Raw genomic sequence first — 19213 nt, 5'->3', positions numbered from 1 at the left:
AAGGACAACAAATTTTCAATAAATCCTTACAGAGTTTCTGGATGAACAATTCTAGTGTGCAGTGTAATGACTCCCACAGGAAACAAAACTCCACTGCCCTGCACTTTTCTCCATTGAGTTCTTTCCTCCATAGCTACACAAAAGAAAGCTGTCTAATCCACACTGCTTTTACATGACAGTTTGTCAAATTTTGTGTACAGTCATCATGAACAGGTTTCTCTTTGCAGGTTAAATATCCCCAGCCCTTTCAATTATGTAAAGTATTTATCACTATCCTAGTCACTACTCTGGAATTGACTGTGTCAGTGTCCCTTAAACACATGTCATCAATGCTGAACAATGAGTTCAGAAATGCCCTAATTAATCCATTTCTCGGGCTTGAAAGGCTTTGGAATTATTCTCAACTAGTCATCTTCTACATAACATTACCTTATCTGCATATGGCACTTTACAGCAGGCACATTTTCCTCTTCTACTTCTCCCACATCTATCTCTTCCTGGTTCAGGCTCATCACCCCAGGCCTGCATCCTGTGTCCATTTTTTTGCTTCTTTGCCTGCTGCTGCCATACCTGTACTCCTTACACAATACTGTCATATGTGGGTCAGCAAACACTCATTGAGCATCTATGATGTGCAGTGCTCATGCTTCAGGGCATTGCTTATGAGTAGAACAAGGCCTGTCCTTTAACTGTGGAGATGACAGCCTTCATCTGACTATACCACTGTAGAGGGTTGCATTGCAGCATGGGTGCACACCCAGGATTGAGGGTGAAGAGGAGCATCCCGCCATAGGATGGCATTTGACTAAACTTTTAAGAATGGTTGGAATTAAAAGCAGAAGAGCATTCCGGTCTGAACAAGGGGGTAGGGCATGAAGAGTCTAAATGTACACTGATTTAAGGAGCTCTCGAGCAGAGTAGAGGGACAGAAGCTCTGGATGTGTAACAGAATGAGCAGTACTAAGTGTCCGTGAAAGGAAGATTAGAGCGGGTACCTTTCTTGGTAGTCTGTTCTGGATGATCGGTAGCCTGGAAGAGGGGACTGTTATGCTCCCACTTCCATTCATTTCCAGAAATCAGTTGTCACTTCCATCTCTCAGTGGTTGAAGTCTCAACATTTGGACAGGAAGCTCTGCCTAGCAGCTCTTGAAGAGGTGGCTGGAAAGCAGACCAGGAGTACCCCCAGCCCCGGCAGTGCGACCTTAGACATTAATTTGTGGGAACCTGATTGGCAGGGCTGTGGCGAGGATTAAGCGCGATAATAGGTACCAAGTGTGGCCTTACTGTAAAAAGTTACTAACTACTGGAACGATTTGGGAGGGTGGCACCCGCGGCCGCTCAGCGCCAGGCATCCGTTACCTGAGCGACAGCAGCCGCAAGGACTCTCGTCCGCGTCCCACTAGGCCTGTGCTAGCAGCTGGAAGACTAGTCCGCACCGGAACTCAGCCACCGCAGACTGAGGCGGTGCCCAGATCTCAGCGCCCTTTCCTCTGATTGGGTGGAACCAAGGGGCGGACGGACAAAAGAGGAGGTAGAGACTGGTTACTCCTGGGAAGAAGGCGGAGCCTTGTCAAGGAGGGAGGTGGTATTTGGCTGGCAGTAGTAGCCCCGCCCCCTCACCGCGATTTGGGACACAGACTTAGAACAGTCAGTGGAGTTCCTACGCCTCCTAGTCATCCCAGCAACCAGTGACGCGGCCCGCCTGAGGTCAACCACTGGCCAACTGGGGAAAGCGGGACTGCAGCGTGACCCCTTTTCCGAGCCGCCTCCCAGCTCCCCCTATTTGGCGGCCGCGCGCTCCGCCAGTCCCTTCCTCCCTTCTCCTTAATCCCGCAGTCTGGGAGGCAGTGGTCGGCGAGCCGGCTGAGTGGGAACCGCCTGGTGTACAAGGAGCCATTCGGCGACCGGTGAGGGGACTGAGGGGCTAGGAGGGCAGGGTTGGCGCGGGGCAGCGATCTCCAACTGTCGCCGGTCTTCGCCCCTCCGCTGTGGGCTGCTAGCGCCTGCAGCTGTTGCGAGCGCCGCCCCGGCAACGAGTGACGCTAAGGCACGCTGGGCGGCCTGCTCCTCCCAGGCCTTGCCCTCAGCCTGTCCTCGCCCGTCTTCCCCCGGTCACCTTCGGGCCCGCAGCCCCACGACGCAGATATCACCAGGCTAAGACGGATTAAAAGGGCAGCTTTAGCTACCAAGCTCTGTCGGCGTTAATCACCCCCGACTCCTCAATACGTCTTTGGTGCCCTGTCTAGCCCTCAAGGTGGACTGGCGCCGTGGGAGAGGAGCTGAGGTCGGAAGAGTTTCGCCAAGCAACTCGTGATGACCACCGTTGGCTGAAGCGCCCGGAATTGGCTGCGCTGCGACCTTCTCAGGTGTGGCGTTCCTCTTACCGTGAATAGTTGTGTACATCTTCCCGTTAAGTACGAGGCAACAAGTCTTAAAATGAACAACCAATCTTCGTGCTTACTCTGAAAGCTCCCGGGGTTCGGCGTGGGGCTACGGAATGCCTACACTGCTCTAACCCTGTGAAGAAGGGTTCTTTGGGGGATCAGGGAAGGGATTTAAAAAGTCTTGCAGAACGTTTAGGATCCTTAGGGTCGAAGTCAGAGTCAGACCCCATATTCAGGATCCTTCTTTAGAGGAACTTTCCTGAGGAGGGTAAAACCTAAAACTTCAGCAACCGCAGTTGTCAGACTTACACATGTTTTAACCTTCTTTTCATATGAAACGTTGTAATAGTTTCCTTTACTGGGTCCTCCCAGGCAGGAGTGTCAGACCCCTAAAGTTCCCTGTCCAAGGTCACACAGCTAATACTTATTATGGAAGAACCAGAATTTGGACACTTGCCTCTGTGGTTCCCCTATGGATCTTGCAGTTCTGTTTCAGTAAACCAAAGCAGAGTATTTGCAGTACCTGCAATAGATAGGGCTACGGAGGATAAGATGACTGGAGAGAGGCTTCCTACTCCTCCAGGAATCTAACATTTGAAAGAGTTGTATGCCAGTTTAATACATCATGTTTAAAAAGCATTGAGTGCCCTATGTGTGCCCAACTTCTTGCTAGGCCCAGGGAAGGTTCAAAACAATATATATAGTCCCTTCTTATATCCCAGTTCTGGGAAGCTCTGCCCCCTCTGGGTTGCAGTTTTGCAACCGTGTGTCAAAGGAACACAGGGAATAGACTATCCTACTATGTATGCTCTCTCCCTGCCAACATCCGCACCTTCTCCACACTTGCCAGTTCACAGGAAAAAAATTGTGAAGGGAGAACTTCCAAAAAAATGTATTTGAATCATAATCAGTCTTGGGCACTTGGGATGGGAAGCGGCTGTCATTCCTATTTCCACCAGCTCCTTAAACATGTCAGACTGGACCTGAAGCTAGAAGGGGTAACTTCTTTTGAAGTACTGGACCTTGTTTCTTCTGTGGAAGAAAAGAAAGTAAAGAATAACCACTCTGGTGCTCTAGATTCCACACTCCATCCTTACCTAGAAAAGGGGCTGAAACCTTCCCAGAATGGGTGGGAATCACTGTTTCCTGTTACTTTCACTGATTACTCAGAATAAAACCAAGCAAGGGGATGGGCTGTGGGGTGTGAAGGCGCTCAGCAGAGCTTCTCTGAGGAGGGGCTATCGGAGCCAAGCACTGAGTGAAGGGGGTAATGGGCTTTGCAGGTGGAGCTATAAATGGAAAGGCCCCAAAGTAGGTAATTAATTTTAATAATACATTTCATTTGGGGCATCTGGGTGGCTCAGTCGGTTAAGTGTCTGACTTAGGCTCAGGTCATGATCTTGTGTCTCATGAGAACTGTGCTGACAGCTCAGAGCCTGGAGCCTGCTTCAGATTCTGTGTCTCCCTCTTTCTCTGCCCTTTCCCCACTCATGCTCTCTCTCTCTCTCTCTCTCTCTCTAAAATAAACATTAAATTTTTTTTAAATAATACATCTCATTTAACCCAATATATACAAAACATTATCATTTCAACATATATATAATCAACATTAAACATTATTAATGAGATATCTTGCATTCTTTTTTCATACTAAATCTTTGAAATCAGGAGTGTAGTTGACCCTTTACAGCACATCTCAATTTGGACCAGCCACATTTCAAGTGCTCAGTCACATGTGGCTCAAGACTATTATAGTGGACAGTACAGCGGGAACAATCTTCAGTCCCTCTCCTGTTCCAGTTTTACCCAGCTCTGGCTTCAAGATGGAGAAATTGTGAGATGATCACTTGCCTCTTCATCCTGCCCCAGAAATGTTGGCCCAGCAGAACAGATAACTAGGGAAGAAAATCTTTGTAGTGACTGAAGGACACAACTCAGAAGAAAAAGGACTAAACTGCTCTCATAGTAGATTGTTAGTAAATGTACTAAATCCTAATTAATTACCATACTCTTGATATGTAATATGTGATCAATTAGATATGGTATGAAATCCCTGCAATATCTATTAAGACACAAAAATAAAGTGATATAAAACTCAGAAGCCCTCCGAAGATTATTTGTAATCAAGTGTAAATGTTAATTTTTTCATTAGCTTATATTACCTGTTTTTTATTAATTACATATGTAGCATTTATAAATATTTGTAAGTATTAGATGCTTGAAAGTTACTACTTTAAAATACTGAGCATTTAGGACTTTTCAGTAAATCACACATAATTACTTCCTTCCCTCTTTCCAAGCCCTCCTGTACTTTTTTTTTTTTCCCTCCTGCACTTACTTTTTTTACACTTAAAATGAATTTGGTGGTTTAACAACTTCAAAACCCTCAATTGACAAAATGGTTAGGACAGTCTAAAAATCTTTTTTTTTTTTTTTGCACAGTAATATAGATATAGATATAGATATAGATATAGATATAGATAGATATATAGATATAGATATAGATATAGATTTTTTTTTTTTTTTTTTTTTTTCCTTTCAGATTTCCTCCCAGGGCAAGTTCCAGCATGGGGTGAAGTACAGAAGAGAGACTTGAAGGGTGTACTCTGGTACTGAATTACCAAACCTGCTCCCTAGATCAGGGTCTGTCTTATTTCCACATTTGTAATGGGGCAGGAGTGTGGGGGAGAATTGTATCTTTCTTTATATGTCACTTATGTATGCATGTTTGTGTTTGTGCATTTGTCTTCCCTTCCTTGGGCATGTGCCCTGGGAGGCATGGGGGCGGTTTCCCAGAAACTTGGCCTGAGAGGTGCCATGGTCCCTGCAGACCCCCAAGTGAAGTGGAACACACACCAGGGAATGTGCATTGCTCTCTTTGGCATTTGGGATCAAACACTGAGTCCTGAGGGAAGGTTTTATTCACATGAGGGTAAACGTTCTTTTGAATTGAAGACCAGCTAGAGTAAGCTGCCCAAGTGTCTGGGCTGAAAGTTCCCTATGGAAGAACTGAGAGACTCTCTAAAGACTGCTTTAGAGAGGTCTGCAGAGGGGCTCCTGACCCTGCTTGCAGTTCGTGCTTAAACTTATTCTCTTTGAATAAGATATCTGGGATTTAAAATACTGCAGACCAAAAAAAGAGAGAAAAAGTGTGTGGGATGAGAGGAATGTCATAGATGAGACAGAAATTTTGAGAGCAAAATGTAAATAGATGCTGAAGGTGAGTGATTCATGATACTTTTCTTTAGTTTTTTTAAATTTGAAAATGGCCATTAAAAGAATATTCCCCTCTTCTTTCTCTCCCTGCTTCTGTCCCCTCTGCTCAGTTTAAATTCATGTTGTCCCTCTTCCTTCATCTTTGCAGGGTACAGAACATCCTGCTTCAAAGGCATGAGAAGAGAACATCCTGTATTGGCCACTCCTGCCCAATGTGGAGGGGAGCAGAAGCTCCTGAGCCCACCCCTGAAGGTTTGTGGCTTTCAAGACTTTTTTTTTTCTTTTTTAAATGTTTATTTGTTTGTTTTTGAGAGAAAGACAGCCTGAGCGGGGAAGGGGCAGAGAGAGGAACACAACATTTGAAGCAGGTTCCAGGCTCTGATTTGTCAGCACAAAGCCTGATGCAGGGCTCGAACCCATGAGCTGTGAGAAGTCGCATGCTTAACCAACTGAGCCACCCAGCCACCCCTCAAGGATTTTTTTCAATGGATCCTATTTATGGGATATTTTAGCCAGAGCTCTAGGTATTTATGATGTTTCCATCTGCCAGTAAGAAAATGATTGCTGACTTGTTTGCTTCCTCTCCCTGACCTGTTGAGTGATAGTCTATAACTCATAGTAACTGCACCTAATCTCCACTGAATTTAGCTGGGACCAATCCTTGGACCTTGAGGGAAGTAGTCAGTGATGAGGCCCACAGGAGGTTCTGTAAAGAAAGCCTGACTCTGCTCCCAGACAGCTACCTGAACCAACTTGTTAGGATTCAGGGATAACATCTGAGATAAAGACAATAGCAGAACAGATTCCATCCCCATAAGGGGCTTTTCTGCTATTCTGGGTTCTCAGATCCCTGGAGCTAGGGCAATGAAGGATGTCTGTAAAATGTTTGCAAACAACTTGGATGAACTGAGAATTAAGAAGGAATGCTTCTTCCTTCTCCCCAGCTTTTCCTGAAAATGTGAAAAGCACTTCTAGGAAAATGCCATCAACTTTCAATATTATTTTTTGTGGACTACACATGTTCCTTTTCACCCCTTCCAGGGTTGCTTTCACCCAGGTCCAGAGTTGCTTTCTCAAGGTTAGGCCAGAGAACTTTGAAGCTGTGTACCTGTGTGGAGTGGTTGTTTATCAAGTATTGTCCAAAGCCAAGGTGCAGTACTTTGGGGTTTCTCAGATACCATCCTTTGCCCAGGCCCCAGCCCTTTCTGATACTTTTTGCCCAGGCTTCTGCTTACGTATGGGTTTAGGCTTCATCTCATTGCCCTCCTTGACCTTCCAGGTCTGGCTGGGTTCACATTGGTGACTTAGGAAACCAAGGTCTCAGAGGAAGGTTATCGATGTGGTCTAGGGGAGTTTGGAAAACTGGTCTGCAGATTCTAGGTTCCTTTTCTGGTAAGCAGGCTCTGTGGCCCAGGGGCTTTCTCATTGCCCATCCCTTCTTGGTGTTTCCTAGTGTATCTCCAGGCTAAGACCTCTGGCCTAAGGACAGAAAACTGGCTGGGTACTCCTCATCTCCTCCCAAGCAGAGTTTTGGAGGCAAACTCCCTCTCTGAATCCCTCCTGCCCTTCGTGGTGGCATGAAGACCTCCTTCCCCATATTTCTAGGAGTCCTATGGCTTTGACTCTTCTTGGAGAATGGAATGCAGGAGATGGCCTAGCTGAGGAAGTTACAAGAAATGAGGGACTCTGTGCTCACCTGGCCATTCCCCAAGGTGTAGCTGTTACAGCTTTAACTGTAGCTTACAGTGACTTTCTCCCTATAGGGCTCGCAGTGAAGGGTGAACTTGGCTGCAGCGCACCCTAGAAAAAGACACAGAGTCTGCTTACAAGAAAAGGAACCTAGAATCTGCAGATCAGTTTTCCAAAACTCCCCTTCTTCCCTTTGCCACTTCCTTTCTAGGCCTTCAGAAAACGGAAAATAACACGCAGTTTGAGGAGGTGCACCCTGGCGTGGGAGTGGCACACATCCCTACCAGCCTGCATTCCGGGGACTCCACCCCCCCACCCCTGGCCTGGCCCTCACCATGTTAGCTGCATCAGAGATGGCGGCAGCAGCAGGAAGGCCTTACATATGCAGTGAGTGTGGCAAGAGCTTCCGCTACAGTTCGGTGCTGCTGCGTCATGAGCGTGCTCATGGCGGTGACAGCCGCTACCGCTGCCTAGACTGTGGTGAGCGCTATGCCCTGGCTGCTGACCTCCGTGCGCACCGACGCGCCCATGCTGGCCAAACGCTCTACATCTGCAGTGAGTGCGGCCAGAGCTTCCGCCACAGCGGCTACCTGGACCTGCACCAGAGTGTACATAGACAGCGCAGCCGCTCCTGCTCTTGCCGTGCCTGCGGCCGCAGCTTCCCACACCTCCCGGCTCTGCTGCTGCACCGGCGCCGCCTGCATCCCCCAGAGCGGCCCCGCCGCTGTCCGCTGTGTGCCCGCACCTTCCGACAGAGCGCGCTACGCTTCCACCTGGTGCGCGCACACCCGTGGGGGTCACCCATCACACCCATCGACCCATTGCACCGCTGCACACAATGCCCACGGGCGTTCCGCAGCTACGCAGGGCTGCGGAGCCACGCGCGCGTCCACGTGGCCCGGAGCCCTGGAGACTCCACACCTCCGCAGCCTCATGCTCCGGGTGCACACCAGTGCAGTGTGTGTGGGAAGAACTTTGGTAAGAGCTCAACACTAACACGACACCTGCAGATTCACTCAGGTGAGAAGCCCTTCAAGTGCCCCGAGTGTGGAAAGGGCTTCTTGGAGAGTGCCACGCTCGTGCGCCATCAGCGCACACACACAGGTGAGAAGCCCTACATGTGCGGGGACTGTGGGCGCCGGTTCAGCGAGAGTTCCACCCTTTTGCGCCACAGGCGCAGCCACCAGGGAGATCGGCCCCACGCATGCACTACATGTGGAAAGGGCTTTGGGCAGCGCTCTGACCTAGTGGTGCACCAGCGCATACACACAGGCGAGAGGCCCTTCTCATGTGCCGAGTGCGGCCGCCGCTTCAGCGACCGTTCTGACCTCACCAAGCACCGGCGCACACACACAGGCGAGAAACCCTACCATTGTGAGTTGTGTGGCAAATGCTTCACGTGCGTATCTAACCTCAACGTGCACCGGCGCAACCATGCTGGTCACAAGCCCCACAAATGCCCTGAGTGCGGCAAGGCCTTCAGCGTGGGGTCCAAACTGGCACTGCACCGCAAGACACACCTGGGCGAGCGGCCAGCAGAATGTGCTGAGTGCGGCAAGTGTTTCAGCCACAGTCGCTCGCTCTCACAGCACCAGCGGGCCCACACACGAGCGCGTGCCGCCACCGCTGCCACCCAAGCAACGGCAGGAGCTGCCCTCATCTTTGCAGGGCAGGCAGAACAGGAGAAGCCGGACTTTTTGTGTCCCAGCTGAGGGAAACTTGCTGAGAAGCTTCTCTGGAATGGGCTCAGCAAGTACCAATATACTGCCGCAGGGATGGTGGGGCAGCTCTGCAAATGGGAGTCTGTATAAAAACAGCATGGCTGTTTGTCACCCCCTGTCACGCCCCTACATCCATTTCCCTTGTCAGCTCTTCCTGTCCATCCTTCCTGCTACCTCTGGGGTATAGGCGCAGGGAACTGGGAAAACCTAGACATGGAAGAAAGCCCAGGTATTGGTGTGTTCCCATTGCTGCTACTGTGCCCTCAAATGTTTTCTTCCTGGTTTCCCACCTGTATTGTCTTCTCTTGTCCCGTCCCCTTTTTCCAGCCTGAGTCTCCTCTAGCTCTGCTTCCTGGATACTTTTGTTGTCCTGCCTCTTCAGGTAATGATCACAGGGTGGCCACAGGGACAACCCACCTGCCTTGCGGTCTTCTTGCCTCTTGGTTCCACTTGACAGCTTCTCTGCTGCTTTCTCCCTGGGCTCTGAGAGATGGGAAATTTTTAGGCAGAGATGATGAGATTTCTCATTTCTGTGAAAGGCATCCTGCCATAAGCAATCAGCCTGCTGCCCAGCAGAGAAGGCCCACTCCAGTAAGGGTGGGCAGGAGCCCTCAGCAAAGCATCCACCTGTCCCATGGGCCAGACCTGATGGTGTCCAGATCAAGGTCCCTCTCAGGACACTGTTCTCTAGCTAGGTGGGCCACATTAGCTTTGGGTCCTAGACTTAGACCACATGGATAAAGCAGGATACTGCCAAATGAAACATCAGAATGTTATATCCAAATCAATCTTGGAGCCATGGGGAAACAGCTCCACAGAGGCAGTAGTGCAGGGTAGAAAATCTGGAGTTGTCCAGTGATTTTTTTTGCTTATGGCTGTTGAAATAAAGAGTTGTTTGTTTGGGTTCCGGATACCAAGAGCCTCTTTTCTCAAAGCTTGAGGCTGCTGTCTTTGCAGACTCCAGGAGTGATCCAAGGGCCATGCTCTTTTGAAGTTCCAAGATATCTTGTCCCCTCCCAAGTGATCTTGCATGTAGAGCCCCCTTGATTTTGCACTGGAAGGCAAGACTCTTAAGGCCTATACACTTGGTTCTCAGTGAAGAGTACAAATGTGGCTCAGGCTCACATACCTCCATTCCTGCTCCAGCTATCCCTCTGGAATGACCCAGTGCTCTGCATACTGTCACAGCCTGCCCTGCTTGAGCACAAGAATAAGTATGACACTCAACTGAAAAGGACTGCAAAGTGTCAAACCAAACTGGGAAAGAAAGCTAGGTCCTTGAGGTAGGGGCCTACAGAGAGAGAAACAGGGCCTGCACCTACGGTGCACTCAGGCACATTTTAGCAGAGCCTGCTTCCAGAGGAATAAGGATTCCCATTCTTCAGGTGCCAAAACATTCACTCTGCCCACACACAACTGTAAAATACTGAGTTTATTCTGTTGTTTAGGAAGGCTAAAGTAGCCTGTCTTGGTTTTTTTTTTTGCCCCCCACCCTACACTCCCTGTCACCCTAGTTTCTGGGGACTAGGCATCTGGCCCTTCTCTTCCTTGCTCCCCTTCAGTCCCTAGGGTCTGGATTCTCAGAGCCCAGGAATGCTCACTGTTGATGGAGTGTGGTCAGAGCTTCAGGAACCAGAGAGGGCCTGGACTCATCATCAGACGTCAGGGTCACAGAGGCAGAGATATTGGGGCAGGCTTCCAAAGGGCCGGGTGACTCCTGTGGAGCTGGGAGCAGGGCTGGATGGCTTTTGCTGCAGTGAGCTGCAACGCTGTCTGGCTTCTCAAAACGCTTGCCACAAAACTCACAGGGGAAGCGCAGAGTAGCAGCTGTCTCTGCATGCTTGCGCCGGTGCCAGTTCAGGGAGGCCTTCTGGCGGCAGGTGAACCCACAGATCTCACACCTGAGCCAGGGACAGCGGAGGGAAGGACAGTGCTTCAGCCCATCTTGACTTCCCCATGGCAGTTCCCCTGCTCCAACCCACAGCCCTACCTTCCCACCCATACTACCTCCCCCACACTCACTGCAGGGGCTTCTCTCCAGTGTGGATGCGCCGGTGGATGACGAGGTTGCTGCTGGTGCGGAAAGACCGGGCACAGAACTCACAGATGTAGTCCCGGGTGTCTGCAGGTGCACAGGTGACACCCTAGCATTCATCCCCAGGCTGTGGCCCCTCAGCCCAACCCACCTGCCAACCTTCACAGGAGTACTGTCCCCATTCAGCCTGCTTATCCCACTCCTCTCAGCCCCCAAAAGTGCCCTGTGGCTGTCAACAGCCAACCTGTTCCTTTTTCCCTGAACCTGCCAGCACTAACAGCACCTGCCCTTTGCCCTTCTCCAGCTGCTCTCACAGGCCCACTGTGCTTTTTCTCCTGTACCTCCAAGCCTCAGGGCAGGGCATACTGGAGGTATCGTCACTTCTTATGGCATCCTTTAGACATCTGTCTCACCCCCACCTGTCAGACGGCACATGTATGCTTACAGCCTTCTTCCCCATCACTCTACCACACTGCACAAATCTCTGGCTCCAGTCCCTCTCCTTGCAGCCAGCACTCCATATTTCTGTTCCCTGGTCTCCCTGTCCCTGGTCTCCCACCCTTTTCAGAAACTGCAATTGCAAGCATGCCAGTTCCAGCAAGGGCCTTCTACTACTTTGTCCTCATGCAATAAGCCTGTGATTCCACGCTGCCAGTCCAGCAGCCCACTGACTTTCCACTGTCCCCCTCCACACTCCCGTTCCAAGGCATCTTTGTAGCCTTCCTTCACTCATATTACGCATTCACTGGCCCCTCTCTTCCTCAGCTGGACCTGTTTGGCTAAAATCCAACTTAGGGTAAACACAACATTTGGCCCACTCCTGCACAGGTGTGCTAAGGGAAGTAGAAACAGAATCCACAATCCATGCCCCCCACCCACCCACCAGCCTCTACTTTTCATCTACAACCACAAGTCTAAAGAGTCCACCATATGCCTCTGTATTTCACTCTCTCACTCACAGGAGTCCAGTAGACAATTATTCCATACTACCTCCTCTCTCTGCCAGCCTCATTCAGCAGCGATCTTATTTTTCAAAGTCACCAAGAAGAGAAAAGCCAGGAGAGAATACCCACATCTTCTTCCTTACCTAATCTATCACCAAACTTGTTTGTGACCATTTATGTGAATACTTGCTCTACTGTAGCCACCTTCCAATTGTGCAGAAACACACCTTTTCTCCCTGACTGCAGGCTGCCCACCCCACCTAGGCATCAGTAACCTTTACTCTCAGTGGGATCCCTTTCCCCTCTGCGCCCCCAAGCTCACAGCTCTCCAGCTAAGACCCCATTTCTCTACTTGTCTTCACAGCAAAACTCCAAAGAGTAGTCCATATTCTCTATCTCCACTTCTTTAGCTCCTCTCTGCCTTGAACTTATTCGATTCTGGCTGTCCTCTCCCTTGTCACATGCCACCTTGTTATCTAGTCAAAGTCCTCATCCTCATCTTATTCCGTCTTATAGCACTGGCACAACCCACCCTCTGTCCCTCCTCCCTGGAGCAATCTCTCCACTTGGTTCCTCAAGTACTGCTCTCTTCACTTGCCTCACTGGTCACTTGGTAGCTGCCCTTTCCACATGTCCCATACATTACTCTTCTGTACCTACGTTCACTCCATGGAGGTATACTCCACCTTCAGCAACAAATGTGCTTGTGAAGCACCCATGTGCTTGTGATTAACACTTTTTCCCCCTCCCCCCACCATCTCCAGACTCCAGATTCATATCTTCTGGGATGCCTAAATTATCATGTCCCAAATAAACTGTCCCTTTCCTAAAGCCTCTCTCATTTTCAGGAGATCACATCACCTCTTTCCAGTTGCTCAAGCTGGAATCCTTCAAGTCAGCTTGATGCCCTCCTGCCCATCCACCTGTGGCCAATCTGTCCTTCTCACAGCAGCCCTTCTAGCTCCACTTTCATGCTCACATCAGCCTCCAGCCACTTCTTATCAACTCAACTGTACCAGCGTGTTAAAGCTGCCATCACTGCACACTGCACATTCCTACAGCCCCATTTCTCCACATGGCAGTCACAAAGTCAGTTTTAAAGTCAGTTGTGCTCCTTTTAAAGTCAGTTGTGTCCTTCTGCTACACAACACCCTTGGATGGTGCCCATCTAATTTAGCCAGAAGCCAAACCATCTTTGATGGTAGTGTTAGAGATCCCTGCTACCTATCTGACCTTTCTTCCTTCCTTTCTAACTTCCTGGCCCCCTCTCTGTTCCTGGTACATTCCATGCAGATGCCAGTTCAGGGCCTCCCCAGGCCTGCCCATAGACATGGACAAGCCTCTATTCCTCCCTTCACATAGGTCTTTGCTCAAAGGAGCTTCCCTTTCTACAAAAGAAACTCCTCTCTCATGCTCTCCATCCCTTCCCTGCTTTCACATCTCTTTGTATCCCTGTTATCACTAGAGTGGATGCCTCTGTTCGCTTTTGTATCCTACACCTAGAACAGTCTCAAGCAGGCAGGTGCTCAACACACAGAGAGTTGAATGTGAGTGAGAGTCATCCCACAGAGGGGTGTGATGGCACCTGCAGATAGGAGGTGATAGGCCTCACAGGGCAAGTGAAGGGACCACCAGGGGGAGGGGACAGAACCCGTACGGAGAAGTGAAGGGACTCACAGAGAAATGAAAACACCCAGAGAGAGAGGTGAAGGGACCCACAGGAGAGGGAAGTGAGGAGGCATTTCTACCACTCACCACTGTGCAATTTCACATGCTCTTTCAGGTGTTTCTTAAAGTTGAAGGACTTCCCACAGGCTGGTTCTGGGCAGGAAAAGGACTTTTGGTGGATGTGCTGGTACTTCTTGTGGTGCTAGGGAAGGAAACAGGTGGTCTCAGGGAGACCACCAGAGCTGACCCAGCAGGCAGGCTCCTCTGCCCCCTCCCCATCCCCCAAAAGTTCTGTCACCACCAGCTCACATCATCCTGGCCAGTCCTCACCTGTATATAAGTCCACCATCCCGTCCTGACACCAAACTCTGCCCTCACCCTATTCTGTCCTTGACTTCCATTACCTCACCTTTTTGCCACAACCTTCCTTACAATGACCAGTTCCCTGAACAAAGTGCCATTCTGGTGACACTCCTGGTTCCCTAACCATGGATTTGCTGTCTGCTGGGAATAAGAACACAATTTGGGTAGGTATGATTATCCTCTTCAATATCAATATTAATGTACAATAATATCACCCAGATTGCCTACTTTATTGCTAACCATGGGTATATATTATATGGTGTTTTCCTAAATCTTCTTTAGAAACACACACACACACACACACACACACACACACACACACACGTATGCTTTCAACCTGGAACACTTTTAGGGGTTGTGTGTTCTTCTTTAACTCCCTGATTATTTGTTGGAAATATTTCTCCTGTCTGACCTAATGTCACATTCTGGCTCACTAAATTCCATGGGCTTTCCCCTTATCTATAATCCCGCTTTCCCATAGTTAAACTGCTGCTGGTGGCTGCTTCAGTGTCCTCCATTAACAAGCTCAAGTGCGTTTGACTAGCCCTGGTAAAGTTCTTCTCAGCCCAGGGATTTCCTGCACAAATGCCTTCCACCCTTGCCTCACCATTCCTCTGGTCTGGGGTCTCTGCCTCAGGACTTGGGTCTGGGAGGGCTCTGGATGAGTGTGGGGGCTGTGGCCCTTCCCTCTTTGTGCCCCAAACCTCTCCTGCAGTTAGGCTGGGGACAGGACCATCTTCCAGTCCTCTAGCACTAGAACTGCCCGCTCAAGCGAACAGGGCCAGGTGGCTGAGTGTGGACTCAGCAACCCCAGCACCGTCACACACTAGCTAAGGAGTCTTGGGAACTGCTTAACCATTTTGTGTGCTTCAGTTTCCTCATTTGCAAAGCAGGAACTGTATTAGCACCTACTCCATAGGGATCTTTTGAAGATCAAAAGACTTGACCCATGTCAAGTGCTTAGAACAGTCACTAGCACTCCAAGAGCCTGAGGAATGCCATCATCATCTCCACGTGACCCTTGGAGGGCCCAAGAAACCAGCAGTAGTGGGCAGCAGCTGTGTACTGGTGGCTTGGTTTTCTGCCTTATCTACCAGCTGTCTGCTTTAGTGATTATTAACTGTAGGTAAGCTCTGCAGGTCCACCCCCATCTTTCTCTTCCCATCTCTGAATCCACCCACATTCCAGGCTTCTTTGCTTCAGCTTCTCCTTCACCTCAGCATCCCCTTCAGCCCTTCTCACCTCTGAAGCCACATAAAACCCAATCTGTGCCCCTCACATTCCTCACATTCAAATACTGTCGGTTGGAGAAGATCCGTCCGCAGCCAGGGAAGTCACAAGGCAGCAGCTCTCTTTTGGCAGCTTTCCTGGGAGGAGGAGGATAGGGAGGAGCATAAGGACTCCCACAGGCTCTCCTCAACTCCCTCTTCTCACTCTCCCCCCTCCAGCCCCGCTCTGCAAGTCCTACCTAATTCTCTTGGGGCCAATCTGTGCCGTGTCCTCCTCCCAGGCCAAGGTCAGAGCAGACTGGGCCTGAATCCCAGGGCTACGGGCAGCAAAGAGGGAGCAGAGGGCCTCGAGGGAGGGCCATGTTCCGGGATGCCCCTGCCCTCTGTCTCAGCCATCAGGTTACCTGGCCAGAGGCTCAGTCTGCTGGGCTGCTTGAGGGGTCCCTCTGAGTTCCGGCTGTACCCCAACTTCGGTAGGAAGAGCTCCAGAACTCAATGATGATGTTGATGAGGATGGTACAGCAAGAGGATTGAGGAGAGCTGCTGGGGCTGGGGGTGTCTCCCCCTCCTTAAGTGTATGGGTGACAGGGGAAGGAAGGAGTCTGGGGGCATCTGGATCACTGCTGAAAAGAGAAGGAAGAGGAGGGCATTATTTCCCTGGGCTTTCAGCTAGCCCTGAGCCCCCGAAATGCTAAGATCCCAAATTCAGAACAGCCCTACTCCTACCCAGGATCTCTGTTCACACCTGCTTTCAGCTTTCATTCTGCCCTACAGCCTAACTTTACCACCTTCCACCCAATTCAAAGCCTCCAATTCTTTCTCCCTTCCCCAATGCCCATCCTGCCTTCCCCACCAAGTCTGCAAAGCTTTGGAAGCCCTGGCCAGCTGCTCCCTCCCTCCTCCTGCTCTGTTCAGCATCCTCCTTCAGCCCCAACTTGCCCATCTGGGGAGGAGCTGTAGGTCCATGGGCTGGCCTCACTGAGCATCTCCTCTTCGTCCTCGTCTTCTTCCTCCCCCTCTTCTCCTGGGGGCGGGAAGGTCTCCAGGAGGGGTCCTACTTCCCTGCTGGACCAAGGAAGGCAAGCCTCAGGCTCTGCTCCTTCACCTGCACTGTCCACCCAAGTCTATCCTGTCCCTCCCACCCCCAACCTCACCTGGGTGACCTGGCCTCCTGAGTCCTCTCATCATGCTCAGATTCCAAACCTGTAGGGTCAAAGGGGAAGGAACTCTGGGCTGGAGGGATGAGGACAGATGTACTTCTAAGGTCTGAAGTGGTGGGAGGACTCTTGGGAAGGAGGAGGGTGCAGAGGCTACTGGAGTGGGAAGGGATATTTTATTTTAGAAATGATACATTCACATGGGTTCAGAAAATAAAAGTATAAAAAAGTACACTATGAAAAGCCTCTTTTCCAATACTGTTCCCAATCACCTATTCTTCCCACAGACAGCCTGGTTTCCTACATGCCCTTCCAGAGATATTTTATACATCCGTTAAGTGTATACATACATTCTTTCTCCTCTTAGTTTTCCACCAAGGGTAACACAACATACGCCCTATGCTGTTTTTTGCTTTTTATACCTGAAAATATATTTAAGGATATATTTCCTTGTAAGCATAGTTTTTCCATTGAGAAAGGATAATTTTTAGACAATGAAGCTCTAAGCAAAAGAGATGGGAACCTCTTCCCTTCCTTTTCTCCACAACTCTTCTTTCCCCCAGCCTACCTGCAGGTGCTTGCCCACTCCTGGCCTCTGGGCACCAGCTTCTTGGGGCAGTACTTGGCCGGAAAACTGGCTTGGGCTCCTCTGGAGATATGGGTCCTGAAGAGGGGCCCCAGGAGAAGGTGTGGCCCGCAGAGCACTCCCACACAAGTCCCCCATCTTGGCCCCCGGGCCCCCGAAGCCCAGGCACCAGGCTGCATTCTCGGCTGTGGGCATGAGACAGGAGCACCAGATACTGCAGACCCTTGGGGGGCAAAGGCTCAGGACCTGGAATGGTGAAGGCAACAGTCAGGGCAAGTGGGGAGGCCTCCTACTCTCACTCTGGGGCCACATTCAGCCCTGTCCCCCAGCCCCCTGGGCAACCCCAGTCTAGTCCATTTTACCATTCTTCAGAGCCCAGAACCTCCCCAAGGTCCTGAGACACTGCTCTCTTTTATACAGGACGTTCCCATCAAACTACCCTGGGCTCCCCAATTCTCCACCTTTTCCCAAACTCACTCAGATCCAATCTCCTTATGGAGAATGCTGCTGGGTCACATCACTCGCTCCCTGTTGCCCCTCTTCCCTCCCTGGCTCCTGACCCCCTAACTCTAGCTATTCCCTACCTACCTGCACAGAGCACACAGCCTGAAGAAGTGTACCTGCCAGGGTGGGGAAGAGAGGCAGTTTAGGTAGGGGTCCAGGCCAACTGCTCTCAGCACTCCCACACTTTTAAGGGACCAGTCCTAAGGGCCCCTCTATTCACTGGGGACCAACAGGAGGGCACAAAGGCCACAAATCACAGAGGCGGTTCTGCTGAAATGAGAAATCGACGGGTGGTAAGGAGCAATGGGCCACCACCTGACCCTGGGAGGGGACTGGGTGTTGCAGCCTGGGTGCCCTCCCCCAGAGTCCCGCCCAGGCCCCTAACCGGTCCAACAGGAACTTAGCGAGTTGCGAGTGCAGGGAGAAACCCAGCCGCTCCTTGAGGAGGCACCACTGCTCCATGTGGCCACCTAGGCGGATGCGGCACTTGCTGCGGCGCGCGTCCAGCTGCCGTCGCTTCTCCTGCCGCCTGCGGGATGCGTCCACCGGGGAGGAAGCCATAGGCACCAGGACCTACAAGGTGGAGGAGACACGCATATGGGCGTACCTGATCCCGGGCCTCTGGCTCCACCCGCCATTGGGGCCTCACCTCATCAATGAATTGGAGCAAGACTAAGTCATTTCAATAGCATCCCCTGCCATTGGGCCCAACCACTCCAGCTTACAGGACATGTAAACTAGCGCTGTGGAGTGGGAGGCAGGGAGACAAAGTCAATGTCGGAACAATGGCCTGACCCCGGGCATACTGAAGTGTAGAAACGGAAGCTATGGGGAAGGGGCGTGAGACTTTCATGGAGAAATTTCAGCTGGGGCTGGATGAGGGGTTGGTAAACAGTTTCACCTTGAAGAGAACATGGGCCTTTACTGGTTGGTGGGGGAAGGGGAGGTCGTGTGTTTTGTGGGCGCTCTTCATAGCGGGGTGAATGTGGGTGGGGGTGGGGTCTGGAGGGCGCTCCCACCCGGTCTCCGGCCGTCCCACTTAACGCTCACTGTGTGTAGGGCTGGCCAATTCCACAGGCAGCTACCAGGCCACCCAGAGCGCCCGCCGCGGCCCACCCCGACTCGGCCTTACCTGCGCGCCCCCACCCGCCCTCGCCCGGAATGCGCCTGCGCCTCCCCCGCCTTGCGCGCAGGCCCGGAGAGCAGAGATGGACAAGGGCCCACCTCGCGCGCACAGCCGCCGTTTCTCTTTTAAGAGGAACCCGTCCCCCTCCGCGTCGGAGCCTGCAGCCGGGAACAGGGGCCGGGGCTACAGGGAGGGCAGAGACAGAGGCCCGCAGCGCGCGCCTGCGCATTGGCCACCTAGCGTAGCGCCTGCCGGGAGGTGTAGTTCCCACAGGAATTGCTCAAGCACTTCGCTTAGCGCCAGGGGAATTGCGGAGGGGTGGCTTTTGTGGCAAGCGCCCGCGCATGATAGGGAAATGAATGGAACCGAGCCCTCCCCCTGTGTGTCGACCCCAGCCTCTCCAGCCTGCTCATGGATGTTGCCTCCACAATTACTATTTTGTACTTCACCTTCAATTTCTCTCTCTCAGTTGCCATCAACGGGCACTCATGCAGTGCAGAATCAGCCACCTTAAAAAACCAACTAGACTCCTCTCTAGAACCCCAGGGCCCATTCCCTCTGTCTGCATCAAAAGTCCTCTGAAAAGTTGCC

The 19213-nt window shown here is 51.1% G+C and overlaps 2 protein-coding genes across 8 annotated transcripts; one reads left to right on the top strand and one right to left on the bottom strand.

The window, feature by feature from the left end:
• Positions 1–1627: 1627 nt before the first annotated feature.
• Positions 1628–9921, top strand: ZNF672 (zinc finger protein 672). Of its 3 annotated transcripts, none has more exons than XR_008423536.1 (5): positions 1628–1907; positions 2247–2366; positions 4927–5027; positions 5749–5852; positions 6642–7484. XR_008423536.1 is itself a non-coding variant. In XM_053906526.1 (5 exons), the coding sequence occupies exon 5, from the start codon at positions 7625–7627 to the stop codon at positions 8999–9001; it is 1377 nt and encodes a 458-aa protein (XP_053762501.1). In that variant the 5' UTR covers positions 1633–1907; positions 2247–2366; positions 4927–5027; positions 5749–5852; positions 7501–7624; the 3' UTR covers positions 9002–9921. The 3 variants fall into 3 exon arrangements, 2 of the variants coding, with proteins under 2 accessions (XP_053762501.1, XP_053762531.1); XM_053906526.1 differs by lacking the exon at positions 6642–7484 and adding an exon at positions 7501–9921 and having other exon boundaries at positions 1633–1907; XM_053906556.1 differs by lacking the exon at positions 6642–7484 and adding an exon at positions 7501–9921 and having other exon boundaries at positions 1633–2366.
• Positions 9922–10427: 506 nt separating this feature from the next.
• On the bottom strand, positions 10428–18826 carry ZNF692 (zinc finger protein 692). 5 transcript variants are annotated; one of them, XM_019433137.2, is made up of 12 exons: positions 18629–18731; positions 17882–18069; positions 17581–17612; positions 16975–17238; positions 16404–16452; positions 16189–16311; positions 15654–15872; positions 15489–15566; positions 15309–15387; positions 13745–13859; positions 11033–11132; positions 10428–10911 (listed from the first exon to the last, which is right to left on the bottom strand). In XM_019433137.2, the coding sequence occupies exons 2-12, from the start codon at positions 18055–18057 to the stop codon at positions 10608–10610; spliced, it is 1539 nt and encodes a 512-aa protein (XP_019288682.2). In that variant the 5' UTR covers positions 18058–18069; positions 18629–18731; the 3' UTR covers positions 10428–10607. The 5 variants fall into 5 exon arrangements, with proteins under 5 accessions (XP_019288682.2, XP_019288679.2, XP_019288680.2 ...); XM_019433134.2 differs by lacking the exon at positions 16189–16311 and having other exon boundaries at positions 18721–18826; XM_019433135.2 differs by lacking the exon at positions 16189–16311 and having other exon boundaries at positions 15654–15869; positions 18721–18826.
• Between the last annotated feature and the right edge of the window lie 387 nt (positions 18827–19213).

Source organism: Panthera pardus, unplaced genomic scaffold, assembly GCF_024362965.1.
Source record: "Panthera pardus isolate Hobbes unplaced genomic scaffold, ASM2436296v1 HiC_scaffold_1, whole genome shotgun sequence".
Lineage (NCBI taxonomy): Eukaryota > Metazoa > Chordata > Mammalia > Carnivora > Felidae > Panthera > Panthera pardus.
The sequence above is the reverse complement of the archived record's forward strand: the minus strand, read 5'-3'. Positions and strand labels throughout refer to the sequence as shown.

Bases quoted from the DNA above. Each gene is read 5' to 3' on its own strand.
- ZNF672 (XM_053906526.1), top strand. From the start codon at position 7,625: ATGTTAGCTGCATCAGAGATGGCGGCAGCAGCAGGAAGGCCTTACATA.
- ZNF692 (XM_019433137.2), bottom strand. From the start codon at position 18,057: ATGGCTTCCTCCCCGGTGGACGCATCCCGCAGGCGGCAGGAGAAGCGA. The intron at 16,453-16,974 runs GTAGGCTGGGGG...TTGACCCTACAG, and splicing joins GAGTGGGCAAGCACCTGCAG to GTTTGGAATCTGAGCATGAT. The intron at 10,912-11,032 runs GTGAGTGTGGGG...TCCCTGGCTCAG, and splicing joins ACTGGAGAGAAGCCCCTGCA to GTGTGAGATCTGTGGGTTCA.